The sequence below is a fragment of the Rattus rattus genome, chromosome 3 (assembly GCF_011064425.1).
Source record: "Rattus rattus isolate New Zealand chromosome 3, Rrattus_CSIRO_v1, whole genome shotgun sequence".
NCBI lineage: Eukaryota > Metazoa > Chordata > Mammalia > Rodentia > Muridae > Rattus > Rattus rattus.
In genome coordinates this window covers 62039285-62058003 of record NC_046156.1, presented here as the reverse complement: position 1 = coordinate 62058003, position 18719 = coordinate 62039285, and the positions used below count along the sequence as shown (strand labels likewise).

Sequence of the window (18719 nt, the reverse complement as noted above, 5' to 3'; positions counted from 1 at the left end):
AAAAAAAAAACAAAAAAAAAAAAAAAAAAAAAAAAAAAAAGAGTGATGTCACTGTAGGGAGAGTCTTGGTCTCTTTAAGAGCCCAGTCATGTTATGTGCACATGTGTTTGTTTGTTTTGTCCCAGTCGTTGGGTGAGAGGCTGCTTCACAGGTGACTATGACTCGCCTCCTGCACTAGCAGAGGTGTAAGCCTCCTGCACTAGCAGTGGTGTAATAGCTGTCAATGGTTTAACTCTGGGGACTGGAGAAATGAGCGAGCTCGAGGGGCTGAAGGCAGTGGCTGCTTCCAGTTGCTGTTGCTGTGGTTTGATGAGAAAGGGCTGGAGATATCCTGATGATGAAGACTGGACTTGCCCCCAAGGATCCCCTATAATCAGCAGGAAACAGTCAAGAGATCTGTGTCTCCTTTCCCCTCTTGGAAGGGATTTGGATGGAATAGGGTTGGAAGGGAGGTATAGGTTTGAAACACAATAAAATAGTAAAAAGAAAAAAAAAAGTCAAGATGTCACAACAGCTGGCTATCACTAAGGAAAGAGCAGGGAACCAGACCCTCCTGGGTTTACAGGAGAGTACATCCTCCAATTATCTGCCCCAGGTACAGGAATTCCTAAGGTTTTCCTCCCTAGCTATGTAACTTGACCCTTACGTTGTTGTTAAGTTTTTACTTTGTGAGTGTGAGAGGCCACAGTGACTGTGGAACTTGGTTCAGATTGGCTCTGCCATCCACCATGCAGTCCCTGGGCTGTGAGGCCTGGTGGGAGCCTGCCCTGCAGTCACACGGCTGGCCTGTGAAGTTACTGTCTTAGTCATCAGAAAGGACCGCAACGCATCCGCCCGCCTGACTGGATATGCCAGAACTATGTTCCCTGCCAAGCTAAGCACGCGTGGTATAACCATGAGAAGGTGGCAAGATCCAGATTGTGGATTTTGATATTTTATTTTACTTTTTCTTCTTTTTTTCTTTTTCCTTCTCCTTCTTTCCTTCCTTTTTTTTTTTTTTTTTTTTTTTTTTTTTTAAAGATGGGGTTTTTCCCAGTAACCCAGGCTGTCCTGGAATACTCTGTCCTTAAACTCACAGAGATCTGATTGCCTCTGCCTCTCAATTCCTGGGATTAAAGTGTGTGCCACCATGCCTGGCACAGTTCTTTGATATTTCATAATTTAAAACTGCTGGAGAATTAAAAACAAAAGAACCTGTAATTCATTTAGCAGACTGACCACCAAGCTTCAACTCTGAGCGAGCTGGACAGCGGCTGATGCCTGAGTGAGGGCTGCAGGTGTGGCGGGTCCTGAGGTGGTGGGGTGTGTCCGCATCCATAGAAATGGAATGAGGTGGAGTTGGAAAGGGGAACAAAGGGACTCACACCCTGGACCTTCACCCTGTCCTTACTCTGCCCCTAATCCTAATGGATTTCATCATTGTGGTGTTAAAATTCTTGTAAGGCTGAGGCGGCTCAGCAGGGAAAGGTGCTGCTGCCCAGCCTGATGACCGAGTTTGCTCCCCAGAGCCTACATGGTGGAAGGACAAAGCTACCTTTGCGATCTGTCTTCTGACTTCACATGTGCTTCTGCATGTTCCACTCCCTCCAGAAAATAAATGTTAAATTTTTTTTAAAACCTCCTTTAAGGTTTAAAAAAAATTTGACAACAGTAGATTAATTCATTGTGCTCGGCACAGCCTACTACAGTTCCCTTATTTATTTGTTCTCTTCCATTGCCTGGGCCAGACCCAGGCCCTAGCAGAACGTGATGTCACCCACTCCCAGGCATCCGCGCAGCCCTCTTTGGCAGCAGGCTACAGAGCATGCCCCCTCACAAGCTGAGCATGCTGAGGGGACGACTATGCTGCTCCTGGGCTGTGTGCCACCGCACTGTCCATCAGCAGATAATGGCAGAAAAGGACAGACTGAAGTGCACAGGCTTGACAGCCTCAAGCGTGAAGCTGGCTAAAGGCTTGGCAGTATCTACCGTCCCAGCCCTCCAGAGCCGAGCCAGGCAAGCCGCTCACTACAAGTCTAAGGCCAGCTTAAACTGTACAGTGAAAATCTGTCTCAAGTGAACAGATCTCCCTCACACTTTACGTTTTATTATTTATTACTGCTTTTTGACACAGGGTCTTCTGTAGCAGAGGCTGGCCACAAACGTGGCCTGTGGCCAGCCTGACCTTGCACTCTGGTTCTTCTGCTGCCATCAGCAGTTAGAGTTGAACTGCAACTGCACTTTCATACCCGGTACAAGTCTCAGGTTCCCAATTCCAAATGGCCAGCAATGCTTTGCATTAATTCTTTGAAAACCACTACTTTAACCATAATGTGATGTGCTTTTAAAAATTGCCTGTAGTGTTTTACTCGTGTATCTGTATGCTATTCTCACAGCAAACATCTAAGTTAGTGAATTAGCGCTGACGATAAACAGGTCTAACTTTATGAAGTAACTCAACATTTCTGCAGAAGTATACTTTTTATGTAATGAATTTCATTTCCCCCGGTCTTTCATTATAATCTCAGAGATTATGGCAAGCACCAACTTATTATCTTTTCCCTCAAATCCAGCCTCGTTTGCCCCGTCTTGTGACCAGGGACCTGGACCCCATAATGAGCTTCTTGTCAGCTGGTAAGGACTTCATCAATGCAAAAGGTGTAGCTGCCAGGCTGGGGAATGCAGATTGGTTGGAATTGTGCTTGCCTCCCTAGAACACTTGAAGCCCTGGTTTCTATTCCCAGCAGGGAGGGACATACGCCTGTAAACCCAGCATTCAGGACATAGAGGCATCTTTGGCTATACAAGTTGCAGGTGAGCCCAGGCGAAATGAGACTCCCTTAAAAAGAAAAAGGAACATATACATATATGCATATTTACTTACATGTATAACTATGTTTATGGGGGAGGAACAGTTTGTTGAATACATTGCAAGAGAGCAGTGGGCTGGAGAGTAGCCAGAGTACAGGCTGCAGCCTGTTGGTAATTCTTTTGTAGGTAGAGTATGCTCACGTGGAAGGCAGCGGTCAGCCTTGGTTGCTGTTACCCAGGAAGTGGCCAATTGGTTCTCCTGAAGTAGGAGCTGGAGTACCCTGATTAGGCCAGGCTGGCCTCCTTTTATTTGTTTTTGTTTTCCCAAACAGGCTTTCTCTGTGTAGACCTGGCCATCCTGGAGCTCTCTCTGTATTCCAGGCTGGCCTCCAACTCAAGAGATCTGCCTGACTCTGCCTCCCAAGTGCTGGGATTAAAGGCGTGTGCTGATCTTTTTAGTGTGAGGCCATTCTGGTCTACATAGTAGGTTCCAGGACAGCCAGGGCTATGTAGAGATCCTGTCTCGGGAAAAGGAAGGTCAAAAAAATGAACTGAAAAAAAAGTTGGTGGTGCACACCTTTGGTCACAGAATTTGGAAGGCAGTGGCAGTGAACCGCTTAGTTCCAGAACAGTCAGGGTTATGCAGAGTGAAGCCCTGTTTCAACAACAAAGATAACTTATGAGATTACACATGAAGCTCACTGTTGGTTTCTGGTTGGGTATCACAGTGTCACCTCCTCTCCTGTCCTCCAGCTCATGGCTTTGCTGCTTCAGTCCTATGCTCCAGCCCTCATTGGTATTAAGTTATTTTTGAAGTCCTGAAATCAACTGTGACACTGAAATAAGATTCTCAGGCCTGTTATGATGGCTACAACTACAATCCCACCACTTGGGAGGGAGAAGCAGGGAGATCAAGTGCTCAAGACTTTGAGGCCAGCCCCGGCTGCATACAAAATAGTCTATAAATTAGTGTACTTTGGGGAACATAAAGGAACATCTCAAAAAACAACAACAACAAAACAAAACAAAAGCACAAGTCAACTACCTCATAAAACAAGCTGTTCTATCCCCATGTTAGGGATCAGTGAACAAGACTTAGACGACTTAGTATTCTCTGGTCTGCCAGGTCTTTGCTGTTGTTGTTGTTTTATTTTATTTTTCTTGATGTTTTGGTTGTAAGCTACCCTCTAAGGGCTGAGCTATCTCTCCAGTCCTGTGGGGGTTTTTTCTTTTTACAAGATTGTATTTATTTTTATTTATGTGTGTACGTGTGTGTACATGCCTGCCTACATGGGTTTATGTGCATCCTGTATGCCTGCAGAGGTTAAAAGAGAGCATTAGATTGCCTGGAACTAGAGTTGCAGGGAGTTGAGAAAACAATGAAGGGTGCTGGGGCCAAAATCCAGATCCTCTGCAGGAGCAGGAAATGCTCTCAGGCACCGAGCCATCTCTTCAGCCTCCTTGTAGTCCTGACCTTAGAATTCTGTTTGTGTTTATGTATATGCCTTTATTTGCCATTCTGCCTCTCAAAAGTAATGTATTTAAGAACCTTCCTTTGATACACAACTTGCCTGGGAGTACAGTTATTCTCTTTTCTCCTTAGGTATTGTACATGGTAGGCAAGTGCTCTAAGAGTGAGCTACATTCCCAGCTCAGTTATTTATTTTTACTCATTTGCTTTTACACATTTTCTATTTATTTACTGGAGACAGGCTCTCATTATAGAGTTCAGGCTGGCCTGGAACTTCTGGTAGTCTTACTGCCGTAGTTTTCTGAATGCTGGGAGTACAGAAATATATTACCACACACTTTACTATTTATTTAGTTTGTTTTTGCTTTTGTTTTGTTTGAAATAGGGCCTCACTAAGTGAGTTCTGGCTATCCTGGAATCTGCTATGTAAACCAGGCTGGCCTCACACTCACAGAGCTCTGATTACAGTGTGAGTCTCCACGCCGTCACACCCAACCTAGTCTTTAATCTTTCTAAGTCAGAAACAAAAAAAATAAGCCAAGAATTAGGAATTTATTTGAGGATGCACGTTCCTCTATCACAGAACATGTATTTATATAAGAAAACGATAAAAACAAGCTCATCTGCTCCTTTTTAGAGATAAAATATGCAGGTCTCAGGGTGTAATCCTAGGACTGGGAAGGAGGCACAGCCACCCTAGGTGGGTAGGCAGGGGAACTACAAATTCAAGGCCATCCTAGGCTACAAGACCTTGTCTGAGTACTACTCTATCTACACCCAGAAAACATGCAGGTGTCAACTGACTGACATTAAGTACTTTCTCTGCTTTAAATAAAGTAAGTACACACATGCAACATTTATCCCAAACCTAGAAATCTCATCGATGAGGGCTAAAGTTGGCCAGTTTAAACCACATCATGAGACAGAATCGAACAAAAACTACACACACACACACACACACACACACACACACACACACACACACACACACTCTCTCTCTCTCTCTCTCTCTCTCATAACATATATGCTTGAGAACAAATGGAATTTGGGTTTTTTTGTTTATTTTGAGACAGGGTTTCTCACTCTGTATTGTCTGCCTCTCCCTCCTAAGTGCTGGGATCAAAGGGATGAGACACCACCACCTGGCTTACAAATTAAGTTTACTCTAATTAAATAATCACATGTACCTCTTTTATATTAATATTTCAACAGCCACTAATTTTTATTTTGATTTTGTTACTGTTTTAAACTAAGAATATTTAATTATTTCCCTCAACAAACCACACTTAGATACTGTCGTATCTTCATTTTAGGGTCAGATACAGCTTTTTTCCCCTTAAATTAACCTTGAACCGGGGTTGGGGATTTAGCTCAGTGGTAGAGCGCTTGCCTAGCAAGCGCAAGGCCCTGGGTTCGGTCCCCAGCTCCGAAAAAAAGAAAAGGAAAAAAAAAATTAACCTTGAACCTCTGAGGATGACCTCAAACTTCGGATTTTCCAGCTCCTACCTTCTTTGTGCTGGGTCACAGCTGTGTGCTGCTGTTCTGTGGTAATGCAGGTGAAGCCGGGCTTGTGCATGAGTAATGCAGGTGAAGCTGGGCTTGTGCATGCTGGGATCACAGCTGTGTGCTGCTGTTTCTGTGGTAATGCAGGTGAAGCTGGGCTTGTGCATGCTGGGATCACAGCTGTGTGCTGCTGTTTCTGTGGTAATGCAGGTGAAGCTGGGCTTGTGCATGCTGGACAAGGGCTTTACTACAGCTGAGCCCAAAGCATAGTCTTTAGTTGTTGCTTGTTCAGCCGCTGTTTTATTACGTAGACCAGGCTGGCCTGGAACTGAGAGATGCACCTCGTTCTGTTTCTCGGGTGCCGAGATTAAAGGTGCGCAGCGAGTCACGAGATTTTTAGACGGGCTGAAGTTGTAAATATCAGCCTTAGGCTCCTGAGCCTCCCTCACCCACCCTCTGGACTGCTGGAATTACAGGTGTGTGGCACCAAGCCTGGCAAGGCGTAACATTTTCTTTTTTTAAAAAAAATTTCTTTTGGGGTCACAACTTTTTGACAGATAAATCTGTAGAATATTCTGTCTTTAACAGTGCTCATTTTTACTCCCTTGATTATAATTCCCTACCATCCTCGCTTTTTTTTTTTTTTTTCCCCGAGCTGGGGACCGAACCCAGGACCTTGCGCTTCCTAGGCAAGCGCTCTACCACTGAGCTAAATCCCCAACCCCATCCTCGCTTTTTAAGAAAGAAAAATGTCTTAGCTTTTAAAGTTTTTATAAATTTGTCTGTGGTGGTTCATAGCTGTAATCCCAACAATTAAGAGGCTGAGGCAGGAAGACTGCTATGAGTTCAAGGCCAGCATTAACTGTAGAATTAGCCTTCCTGCAATACAGTGAAACCCTCTCTTAGATAAACCAAAGAAACAGCAAACAGAAAAAGAAGGGCTGTGGACATAGCTCAGGTGTGGGAAAGGCCCTAGGTCTACATTGAAAAACAAGAGTTTGAGGAGTGCTTTACTTTTAATTTTTATGGTTTTAGAGATGTAGTCTATGGCCTTATACATGAAGCAAGTGTTCTATCTCAGAGCTTTAATCCCAGCATTTTAGGGGAATATTTTTTTTTATAAGAGTGGTTATCAGACAGAATACCCATTTATGCCTAGGAAACTCGGACTCTGCTCATCTTTAAGCTAAAATGGATGCCTCATTATCAGAACACTACCTGAGGTTGCTTTGGTGTTGTTGGCTGAAGAAACAAAGCTAGCGAGGTTAACGACCTCTCCAGAGGTGAAGATGAACGGAGCAGTCACAGCCACAGGGTTAGCCACTGGGTTGGCTCTCTCGGGGTTAGTGTTCACCTGATTCTGCATTGCTTCCTGCCAAACAAACCAGGTTATTTCAAAGTCAGTCACTTCACTTTAGCCACACAGTCACTGAACGCCACAGCCCCTCCCCTACTCTCCCGGAGCTCCATCAAGCAGAACTAGTCTGGCATACTATGTCCAGGGAGCTAAGGTTCTCATTAAGACTACGCTTTTCTCAAACTGAAGCAGCTCATGCTAGCTTGCTTCCCCAAGCTTGTTTCTAAGTGAGAAAGCAAAAGTGTGTTATTCACAATGCCTTCGACATGCTTCACTTAACTGGTCTGCATTTTAACTTGAAAAAAAAAAAGAATGGAAGGATCTGGTCTGCATAGTCTAAAAGTAATTTGTAGCTCTAATATCCTGTGATCAATTATCTTCAAGACAAGATGCTAGCAGGAGATCCCTGCAGAGCAAGATACTCTCTAGAGCTTTGTCCTACAACATGTTCCATTCTGCCACTGAAGAAATCCCTAAGAGAACATATAACAAGCAGATAAATGAGTAGCAGATTTTGAAGTCTAGTTCCATATGCTACACTCCTGCTTCCAAGGGTGTCTGCTCAATTTGGTGAAAAGATGCTTATCTCTTATTTTTAATTTCAGAAGTTTTCTACAAACACGATAGCTACCAAAAAGTCCAGTTATAAAAGGACTTTGAACAATAACTCAAACTTGAGGAGAATAACCAGTCTTTGTAAAACCAGCTGTCAAGCAAACAAACCCCAAAAATGCACAAGCAGCCATTTTCATATGTAATTATCCCCTTGACTAAGAGCTTCAATTGAAACAGATTATTCATCTTCCTGGTCCTGTTAAATTCTTCCTTCAGCCTGCTATTTCTAACCTCCAGCAGCTTCCTTGCGGAAGCTCTCACGGGTAGGCTAGGCTGGCCCAGCGGAAGCAGTCATGTGCTGCTTAGTGCTGCGTCTCCTGCCAGTGCATCTCTAGTTACTGTTTTAAGCAATCACACCAATCCTGGACTTAAGTCTCTAAATCCAGATGTGCTGCTTCAAACCTGTGTTCCCAGCACTCTAGAAACTGAGATAGGAGAATCACCTTGAATTTGAGGCCAGCATTTCAGAGCAAGTGCCACATGAAGCAGAACCACACAGCAGGATCATCTTTCAACTCCCGCTCAAAACAAAACAAAAAAACAAAAAAACCCCACTTCAGTCTGGGGTAGTGGTACATAGCTTTAATCCCAGCACTCAGAAGGTAGAGGCATGTGGACCTCAATAAATTTAAGGACAGCCAGATCTACAAAGCTACTTCTAGGAAAACTAGGGCTACACAGAGAGACCAGATTAAAAATATGCAAAACAAAACAAAGAAAGCTTCTACTATGTTCCCATTGCCTGCAGAAACCACCGTCTCACTAGCTGCACGTCACTAGCCACATAAGCAGCTCACATGCAGACAGCAGCCTACCTGCCAAGCATCTGCCATCCCCAAAAGGGGACAACTACCTTTTTTAAATTTTTTTTTTTAACATTTCCTGTTCTTTCACATATTTGTTTTTTCTGTGTACTTTTTCTAGCATGGAATTTTTTTAAATTTATTTGTTTAAAGATTTATTTATTTATTATACATAAGTACAGTGTAACAGTCTTCAGCCATACCAGAAGAGGACATCAGATCCCATTACAGATGGCTGTGAGCCACCGTGTGGTTGCTGGGAATTGAACTCAGGACCTCTGGAAGAGCAGTCACTGCTCTTAGCCGCTGAGCCTCTGTCCAGCCCTGGAATTTTTTTCTTGATAATGAATATAATAACATCACTTTCTTTGTGTGTGTGTGGAGGGGTTGTGCATGCCAGGGGCAGAGAATAAACGGCAAGAGTCAGTCTCTTTTCCTTCTACCATGTGGTCCAGAAAAGTCAGCCTAGGTCATTGCACTTGGCAGGTCCTTTACCTGAGCCAGTACACTGACCTGATTAATTATTTTGCTCTTAAATTTATTTATTATTGTTACTATTGGACTGGATTATTAATATTTTAGACTGGATTTCTCTGTGTGGCTCTAGATGTTTGGGGACTCAGTATAGAGACTGAGGTGGTGTAAAATTCAGAGGTCCACCTGCCTCTGCCTCCTGAGTGCTGGGATTAAAGCTGTGCGCGCCCACACTTGGCTCTGCATGGCTTTAGCTGGTGTGCATGTGCACACAGAGGTGTGAAGGTAGAGGAAAGCCGTTAGTGTCAGCCCTCACTCTCTAGCACGTGGGTTCCAGGGAATGACCCCAGGCCGTCAGGCTTGGCACCTCACTGGCCCCTAAATTTAATTTGTTTTTGTTTGTCTTTATTTCTTGAAACTGGGTTTCTCTGTGTAGCCCTGGCTGTCCTGGAATTTACTCTGTAGACCAGGCTGGCCTCGGACTCAGAGCTCTCCCTCCTCTACCTTCCTCAGGCTGGGATCAAGGCTACCACCACCCACTGAGTTTGAACTCCGAATTCTCATACCGCCATCTCCAAATGGTGAGATTCTATGCATGTGCCACATTGCCTAGAGTGTGTGTGTGTGTGTGTGTGTGTGTGTGTGTGTGTGTGTGTGTGTGTGTGAATGTATTTGTGTGCATGTGCAGCCAGAAGACGGTCTGAGTTTGATGCTATCTACATTGTTTTTCTGAGATAGGGTCTCTCACTGGTCTAGAGTTTATCAAGTAGACAAGGGTGGTTGGCTAGCAAGCTCCGGGGAGCCATCTGTCTCTGCTTCCCACACTTTGATTATAAGCACATGTTTCCACAGCTAGTTTAAAATATGTTTAATTACAATTCATTTGTTGAGTGTGTAGTGTGCTAGTATTCCATGGCACACATGTGCATGAACGCTAAGGCATGTTCCTCTGATTTGTAACATCCCTCTGCATCGGAACATCTGCTCCAGAAAGGAGCAGGCTGAGCAGCCTTTGGTGCCAACAGGAGGTAAGCAAAAGCCCACACATCAGAGGAGAGCACATGCCTGGAGATTCTCGAGGGCACTAACAGCAAAGGGAGCAAAGAGTTGTGGGGGAGGGCCCTGAGCAGGAGAAGAAGGAAGATGTTGGACTGCAGAGCTGCCTGAAAGCTTGGCAGCTCTCAGAACCAGAGAAGGTCTGTGGGCTTCTGCTCTGCAGTGTCAGCACTGCGAACTTCCACAACGTTGTTTTCTAATCACTGAATGATTAAGGACTTTATAGAATCCTACTTAAACCAACCGAGCCTAAGTGCAGGCCGACTTGAGAGGCTAGCGTTAGCTTGGCTTCCTAGTGAGACCATCCCAAAAAGGGCAGTACATATGTGTGATCCAGCATATGTGAGGCAGGAAGATCACGAGTCTCCTCTCGCTACACTCAGAATTTGACATCACCCTGGACTACTTGAGATTCTGTCTTAACTGAAAAAAAACTAATGAGAGAGGTACCACTACACAGTCACATGATCAAGACATGCTAGAATTTAATAAAATGGGGGGAAATTCTGTTTTACTTCAACTCCCTCAAAATAATCTATAAATTAGTGTACTTTGGGGAACATAAAGGAACATACCTGAAGCATGACCAAAATCTCAGTATTGTTTTTCTCCAGTGCTATGTCAAAGGCAGACTTGTCAAATTTGCTGAAAGCATGGACATCAGCCCCATATTTGATGAGTAACTCGACAACATCTCGGTGGCGGTGCTCCGTGGCCCAGTGCAGAGCTGTCATCTGTAGCATGTCCTTGGCGTTCACATCCGCGCCACTCTGTTGTAAGAAAGCAACTGTTGAATACGTGTAAGATCCCGTTACCAAACAGAGATTTGCAGAGACATTTAAGGTCAGTTCTCACTCAAGGACTATCAGGGGAGAGGCATTTCTCAAGTCCTCCTGAATGCTGAGGCATTATGCTTTCAATGAGTGGGTCTGCTAAGGACAGCACTGGGAAATGCTCACAGATGGTTGAGGAAGGGGAAGGAACAGATTTTGTTGCATTTATTAGCAGAAAGCTGAGTAGGACCTGAAAAAAATAGGCTTAAGTACAGAGAACACCTACAGAAAAGGGACAAAGAAAAATCAATAAAGTCTGTTTAGCCTTTTAAAAAAATTGGAAAACAAAATCATCTCCATGATGATTCCTGAAACACGGTTTCCATGAGTAACATAAATAATAAGTAAATAGGGCTGGAGAGATGGCTCAGTGGTTAAGAGCACTGACTGCTCTTCCAGAGGACCTGAGTTCAATTCCCACCAACCACATGGTGGCTCACAACCATCTGTAATGGGATCCGATGCCCTCTTCTGACATATGTGAAGATAGCCACAGTGTACTTATATATAATAAATAAATAAATCCTTTAAATAAATAAATAAATAAGTAAACTTGCAACTCAGTGACCACCTACACTAAGTCTTTCCAGACCACTTTCCTACCATTATTTAAGAAAAAAAATGGGAGACAGCAAAGAAACATCTGTCTTACAGCATAGTCCAACCACCATTCTTTTGTTTGCTTTGTCTTTCAAGACAGGGTTTTTCTGTGTCGCCTTGGCTGTCCTGGAACTTGAGCCATAGACCAGGCTGACCTAGAACTCACACAGGTCCACCTGCTTCTGCCTCCCGGTGCTGGGATTTATTAAAGGTGTGTGCCGCCACCGCCAGGCTCCCACCATTATTCCTGTTTTACCCTAACAAGTAGTTCCACGATGTGAGCATGTCCATCAGCTGCAGCCATATGCAAAGGGGTCCTGTCCACTTTGGTCCGGGCATCCCTGCTAACGCCAGCTCGAAGGAGCACTTCTGCTGTGGAATAGTGACCATACTGGGCTGCAAGGTGAAGCGGTGAGGTTCCAAGCTGTGGGAAGATAACACTCACTGAGTCCTACCATGTGAAGAACTGTATCATTTCTGGGCAGAGACAGAGGAACAACAAAGGAATCATACAGGAGTCATTCTTGGAGAAAGAATCTTCCTGAGCAGATAGACTGAAAAAAGATAGACTCTAAGAATCAATACACTGGGGTTGCAGAGAGCCCCAGTGGGTAAGAGCACTGATTTTGAGCATCCATGCTGGTGATCCACAGCTGCTGTGACCCAACATCCAAACTTCTAAGGGCATCTGGGCTCACATGCACATACCCCATGCAGTCATACTCAGATACACATCATTAAACATAATAAAATAAATAAAATGAATGTTTATGGGAAGGTAAAGGGGCCATAGATTAAATAGCTGGGAAGCATAATGATTCTAAGTGAGATAGAGCTACTGAATAAAACTCACTAGAAGACAGGATTTTTTTTTTCTTTTCTTTTTTTTTTTTTCGGAGCTGGGGACCGAACCCAGGGCCTTGTGCTTCCTAGGCAAGCGCTCTACCACTGAGCTAAATCCCCAACCCCAGAAGACAGGATTTTAAAGCATGGCTCACAAGATGGTTTTTTTCCTTTATTTGTTTTTTTTTTATCATTTTTTTCTTTTATTAGAAGTTTTTAATTTGCATTTTAAATGTTATCCCCTTTCCCAGTTTCCTCTCCAGAAACCCAATATCCAATCCCCCTTGCTTCTATGAGGTTGTTCCCCCTCCCCACCCACCCACCCCTCCCTGCTCTGACATTCCCCTACATTGGGGTATCAAGCCTTCACAGGACCAAAGGCTTCTCCTCCCATTGGTACACAACAAGGTCATCCTCTGCTACATCTGCAGCTGGAACCATAGGTCCATTCCTGTGTTCTCTTGGGATGGTGATTTAGTCCCTGGAAGCTCTAGTTGGTTGATATTGTTATTCTTATGGGGTTGCAAACCCCTCCAGCTCCTTCAGTCCTTTCTCTAAATCCTCCTTTGGGAACCCTGTTCTCAGTTCAATCTTCCTTTCTTTTTAGTATCAAAAAGAATATTGAGGTGGGCGCGGTGGCCCTTGCTTTTAAGTCCTAGCACTTGGGAAGCAGAAGCGGGCAGAACTATGTGAGACAGAGGCCCAGGACACCCAGGGCTTATTGAGAGATCCTGTCTCAAAACAAACAATAAAGGAACCAGTAGGACCCTGAAGTTATGAGGTATTCATATCACAATAGTAATCACTCCATCGTCAAAATTATAACACCAGTCAATGCTCAGGAAATCTGAATGCTAAGGTGTCCCACATTATTACACAGACCTAAATCTTCTGAAGCACTTTGGTCTGCAAGCTGGCTGACAGGTTCGTTATCTCAAAAAAAAATTTTTTTTTTTTTTGGTTTTTCAAGACAGGGTTTTTCTTTTCTATGTAGCACTAGATGTCCTGAAACTTGCTCTCAGACCAGGCTGGCCTCTCAAACTAAGTGTTTGGATAAAAGATGCATACCATTCCGCCTGGTATCTATACTATTTATTTGCATATGTGTGTGTATGCATGTATACACAGGTATATGTATATGAAGGTCACTTTTAGAAATTTATTTCTTTGGTTTTGTTTGGCAAAGGGTCTCATTATATAGCTTTAGCTTGCTATGTAGACCAAGTTGGCCTCCAACTCAAAGAGGTCTTCCTGCCCCTGCCTCCCAAGTTCAAGGGCTAAAGGCATGAACTATCATATCTGCAAACAAAAATATCAAAAGTAAAAGGGAAAACTCCCAAGTTTTTAAAAGCTACAATTACTACCTATAGATTCACAGACTCTTCAAATTGAAAACCAACAGGGAACCTATACACTGAGGTGAAACAAATCTTTTCTTTCAGAAGGAATGACAAAGGAACTGAAGAGAGCGACTGGTCACAGCACACTGGGGAAACCACTGGGCCACTGGCTAAGCTTACCCAGTCTGTGGTAAACGGAGCCCCATTTGCCATCAGTGTCCTCACTTCATCGTCTTGGCCTTTCCTTGCAGCTTCTAGCAGCCTCTTCCCCAAGTCCACCAGAGACATCTTTATGCATAGAGACAGAAGTTTCCAGGTAGCTGCAATTCAAACACAAGAAAAGCCGGTGTCTGTTATGTTTTCTGGCTTTGTGTTGGTTTTATCTAAGACATGGTGGTTTTGCCATGCTGTCTAGGTTGGCCTAGAACTCACTATGTAGCCTGTGAAAGCATGAAACTCAAAAATCTTGCTTCCTTTACCTTCCAGATGCTAATAGCCCCAGTGAAATGTGTTTCCAAGATGCTTTTGGGCTGGAGAGATGGCTCAGCAGTTAAGAGCCCCGACTGCTCTTCCAGAGGTCCTGAGTTCAATTCCCAGCAACTACATGGTGGCTCACAACCATCTGTAAAAGAAATCCAAAACAAAACAAAAACAAAAACAAACAAACAAAAAAAAAACAAAACAAAACAACAACAAAAAAAAAAAAAAAAAAAAAAAGGGGGGGGGATTTTCCCCAGGGGAAGAAAAAAGGCTTGCCAAGGAAAAAAAGCCCGAAAAAAAAAACAAAAAAAAAAAAAAAAAAAAAAAAAAAAAAAAGAAATCCGATGCCCTCTTCTGGTGTATCTGAAGACAGCTACAGTATACTTATATATAATAAATGAATAAATCTTAAAAAAAAAAGAAAAAGAGTACTGACTGCTTTTCTAGAGGCCCTGAGTTCCATTCCCAGCAACCACATGGTGGGTCACAACCATCTGTAATGGGATCTGATCCCCTCTTCTTTTGTTTTTGAAGACAGCTACAGTGTACTACTCATATACACAAATCATATAAATAAATCTTTTTTAAAAAAGAAGCTTTTGGGGCTGGAGAGATGGCTCAGTGGTTAAGAGCACCCGACTGCTCTTCCAGAGGTCATGAGTTCAATTCCCAGCAACCACATGGTGGCTCACAACCATCTGTAATGGGATCTGATGCCCTCTTCTGGTGTATCTGAGGACAGCTACAGTGTACTTATATATAATAAATAAATAAATCTTTGAAAAAAAAAAAAAAAGAAGCTTTTGTTTGTGGGACTGGAGCTCATGCAGCCTACACTGACTGTGAACTTCTTATCTTCTTGACTCCACCACCCAAGTGCTCACTCGGATTACAAGTTAGTGTCACCATATCTGGCTCCCTCCTGCCTGCAACCCCATTTTTTTTATTCTGAGGCAGTATCTAGCTAAATTTGCCAGGCTGGTCCAAAACTCACCCCACAGCTTAGGTAGACCTAGAATTTGTGATCTTCCTGGATCATCTTCCCAAGTAACTAGGATTATAGATTCTCATCATCAGACCCAGTGGTAGAAAATAACATTAAAGAATACAGTTCAAAACAGGCACCTGATTTCTAGGCAAGGCACAGGACTTATTTGTAAAAATGTTGCTTGAAGGAAATTATGAGTTAATCATTCCTCCATGTCCTGTAACACATGAATGGATTCTATGAGCAGACCATGACTGTTTCTCTGGCTGAGAACCTGTATAGGGTAGGTAAACTCCCCACTGGTTCAAAACTGACCAATTCCAATGAAGGCTTCCTCAGTCTCAATCGAATTCCTCCACGAGACATAAAGGCCACCAGACAGGGCCTGTGAGGTGGCTCAGCAGGGAAAGGTGCTTTCTATGAAAGCTGGGTGGCTTGTGTGCTGTCCCCAGAACTCCAGGTACGAGAGAACTGATTCTGACCCTGAGTTGTCCTCTGACCTCTGACACATACATCATACACAAACAACAACAGTACAATTAAACACAACGCTGGGCAGGGCACACGCAAGTGCTCCTCTCTGGGAACCTCTCCCACTCTTGGGAGTTCTCATTTCCCCTACTAAGCAGTATCTTTTCTAAACTGAACTGCAAGTGTTAATCTTTTTGTTTTCTAGCTATGGTGAGATGATGTAATGCCTATCAAAGTTTACAGACAGCAACATTTTTCCTTTTCCTTTTAGGCACAAACTCCTGCAACTCAAGCTGGCCATTAACTCACTGTGTAGCTGAGGACGACCTTCAACTCTTGACCCTCCTGCCTTCACTTCTCAGGTACTGAGAACGAAGGCAAGCGACATCACAGCCAGCATGGCCAATGACTTGCTTAGGACAGCATCAAAAGTGTGGTTTATACACTTATAACCTTACAGGAGTCCATTTAATCCAAACTATTTTTTACTATAATGCTAAGGCATTATAGTAAAATGACTTTATCTTTTAGCAGTTGCAATCTTAGTGAAAATACTATGGAAGCATAACTCCTGTTGCCTTTGCCCAAATCAAACTGTGATGAGGTAAGCTTACTATAATAATCATTGCTATATGCTTTGGGGGGCCATGGGGTGGGGTGGGGTGGGATAAGTTCTACTTAAGAAAATCCTTGCCCTGCAAGAAGGAATGTACCTGTAATGCCAGCACTTAGGAGTGGAGGCAGCAGATGAGAAGCACAAAGCCACTGTCAGCTACAGCTACACAGTAAGTTCGAGACAGGCCTGGGCTAGTCTCAATTTCTTTTCTCGTTCTCTCTTCCTGCCCGTGTGTGTGTGTGTGTGTGTGTGTGTGTGTGTGTGTGTGTGTGTGTGTGTGTGTGTGTGTGTGTATGTTGGTCAGCGAACAACTTGCAAAAACTGGCTCTCTACTGTCGAGGAACTGAACTCAGGTCATCAGGCTTGGCAGAAGTTACCCATGAGCTACCTTGCCAGTCTAACAACCTGAGTTTCATCCTAGGAGCCACATGGTAGGAGAGAAGTAACTCCAGAAAGGAGTCCTCAGAGTTCTCATAAACCACTCCTCCAATAAATTAATAAAAAATTCAAAGTAGGGTCTTGTGACAAAGGCCTATAATCTCTGTACTTCTGGTTTCTAAGAGGATGAGATACAAAGATTCCAAGTTGGAGACCAACTAGGCAATATCCTAAGACCCCTATCTCAAACTGAGGGCTGGAGAGATGGCTCAGTGGTTAAGAGCACTGACTGCTCTTCCAGAGGTCCTGAGTTCAAATCCCAGAAACCACATGGTGGCTCACAACCATCTGTAATGAGATCTGATGCCCTCTTCTGGTGTGTCTGAAGACAGCTACAGTGTACTTATATATAATAAAATAAATTAATTAAAAGAAAAAAAAAACCAAGGGCTGCTTAGCATGCACAAAGCCCTGTCTTCGAGCCAAGCATGGAGGTACAAAAGTTCAACACCTGTCTGGGCTATAATATGAATTCAAGAATAGCTTGGGTAGGGGTTGGGGATTTAGTTCAGTGTAGAGTGCTTGCCTGGGTTCGGTCCTCAGCTCCAAAAAAAAAAAAAAAAAAAAAAAAAAAGAATAGCTTGGATAATTTAGTGAGACTTGCCTCAAACTAAAGAATAGTAAAAATAACAGCTATGTGCAAGGCTCTAGGTTCAAGTCCCAGCACAGGCAAGAATAAAACCATAAGACAGAAAATTAGGGTTGGGGATTTAGCTCAGTGGTAGAGCGCTTGCCTAGCAAGGCCCTGGGTTCGGTCTCCAGCTCGAAAAAAGAACCAAAAAAAAAAAAAAAAAAAAAAAGACAGAAAATTATACATAGTAAAAACATTATTTTAATATATCTTCAAATTTCTCTTTTCAACTAATTTTATTAATTTTAAAACCACTTGTATTTATGAGTATTTTTACCTGAATGTAATAGCTTCTGAAGGTCAGAAAAGGGCATCAGATTCCCTGGCACTGAATTTACAGATGGTTATGAGCTGCCGTGTGGGTCCTCAAGAAGAGCACCCAATACTATTAACTGCTGAGCCACTTCTCCGAGCCCTTCCAACTATTCTCCCCTCCCCCCAACGCAGAGGACAAAACCCAGGGTATTACCGGGTAACTAAATTATCAATCTTGCAACTAACTTTTAAGAAATTACCACATATCTTGTGAGCGATGTAATACAATGGCATAGTGCTTGTCTAGCATGCATGAGGCTGAATGGACCACAAAAAAATTACCACTTGCCAAGCTTTGGTACAGCATCAAAGAATACCTGCCATCATCTAAAAAGGCTATTAAAAAACTAGGTGTGGCCAGGCCTGCTGTCTCATGCCTGTAATCCCTGTGTAACTATCCTCACAGAAATTCTCAAAACGTTGTGTCCCTCTCCTCTATCAGATTACTGGGACAACGAACTTCAAGTAATTCTCAGGTGACAGACAGAAAGTTGTCACCTCAGAAAGAGATCACAGTTCTGAGAGTTTGTCTGGCCACCTTGCAGGAGACTGGAGCCATGATGGCGGTTAGGGCCACAGCTTACCCAGGAGTGGTTAGTCAGTTACACATACATACTTTATATGGACCTAAAACTCATGTTACATCAGAACCCCAAAGCAGACCCAGGCTGTCACTGGCTCTGTTTCCAGTGTAGCCACATGAATCAGTCCTTTTCTGCTTTTCATTATTAATGGCACATTTAATTGACATATCTGATGATGGGGCACCAAGTCTCATCAATTTTGGCAAGAAATGGCTAGGAGAAAAGTCAGCCACTCATTCCCTATGAAGAGGACAGACTGAATGATACCAAGTAGCTGCTGGGGTCACTTTAGTCCAGAGACGTCTTTGAGACAGAGCTCTCTACAAACCTCTGGCTCTCCTGAAAATATGAAGACACGGCAGGTTTCAAACTCAGAGATCTGCCTGCCTCTGCTCCGGAGTGCTTGGCATGTGTCAAGATGCCCAACTAGGGGCTTTTATCTTCCCACGCCCACTCTCATCTGCAGTGCTGGTTGTTTTTTACCTCTATATGATGAAGCACGGGAATGAGT

General features: G+C 43.5%; 1 protein-coding gene across 2 annotated transcripts in view; it reads right to left on the bottom strand.

Moving 5' to 3' along the window:
• The window catches only part of Gabpb2 (GA binding protein transcription factor subunit beta 2), a 32915-nt gene that overhangs the window by 4817 nt on the left and 9379 nt on the right, over window positions 1-18719 (bottom strand). For both annotated transcript variants that reach the window (XM_032897759.1, XM_032897758.1), the window contains exons 2-5: window positions 13866-14005; window positions 11759-11926; window positions 10645-10839; window positions 6983-7136 (exon numbers count right to left, since the gene is read on the bottom strand). In XM_032897759.1, the coding sequence (XP_032753650.1) occupies window positions 6983-7136; window positions 10645-10839; window positions 11759-11926; window positions 13866-13973 (625 nt within the window). In that variant the 5' untranslated portion in view covers window positions 13974-14005. The remainder of the gene's footprint in view (window positions 1-6982; window positions 7137-10644; window positions 10840-11758; window positions 11927-13865; window positions 14006-18719) is intronic.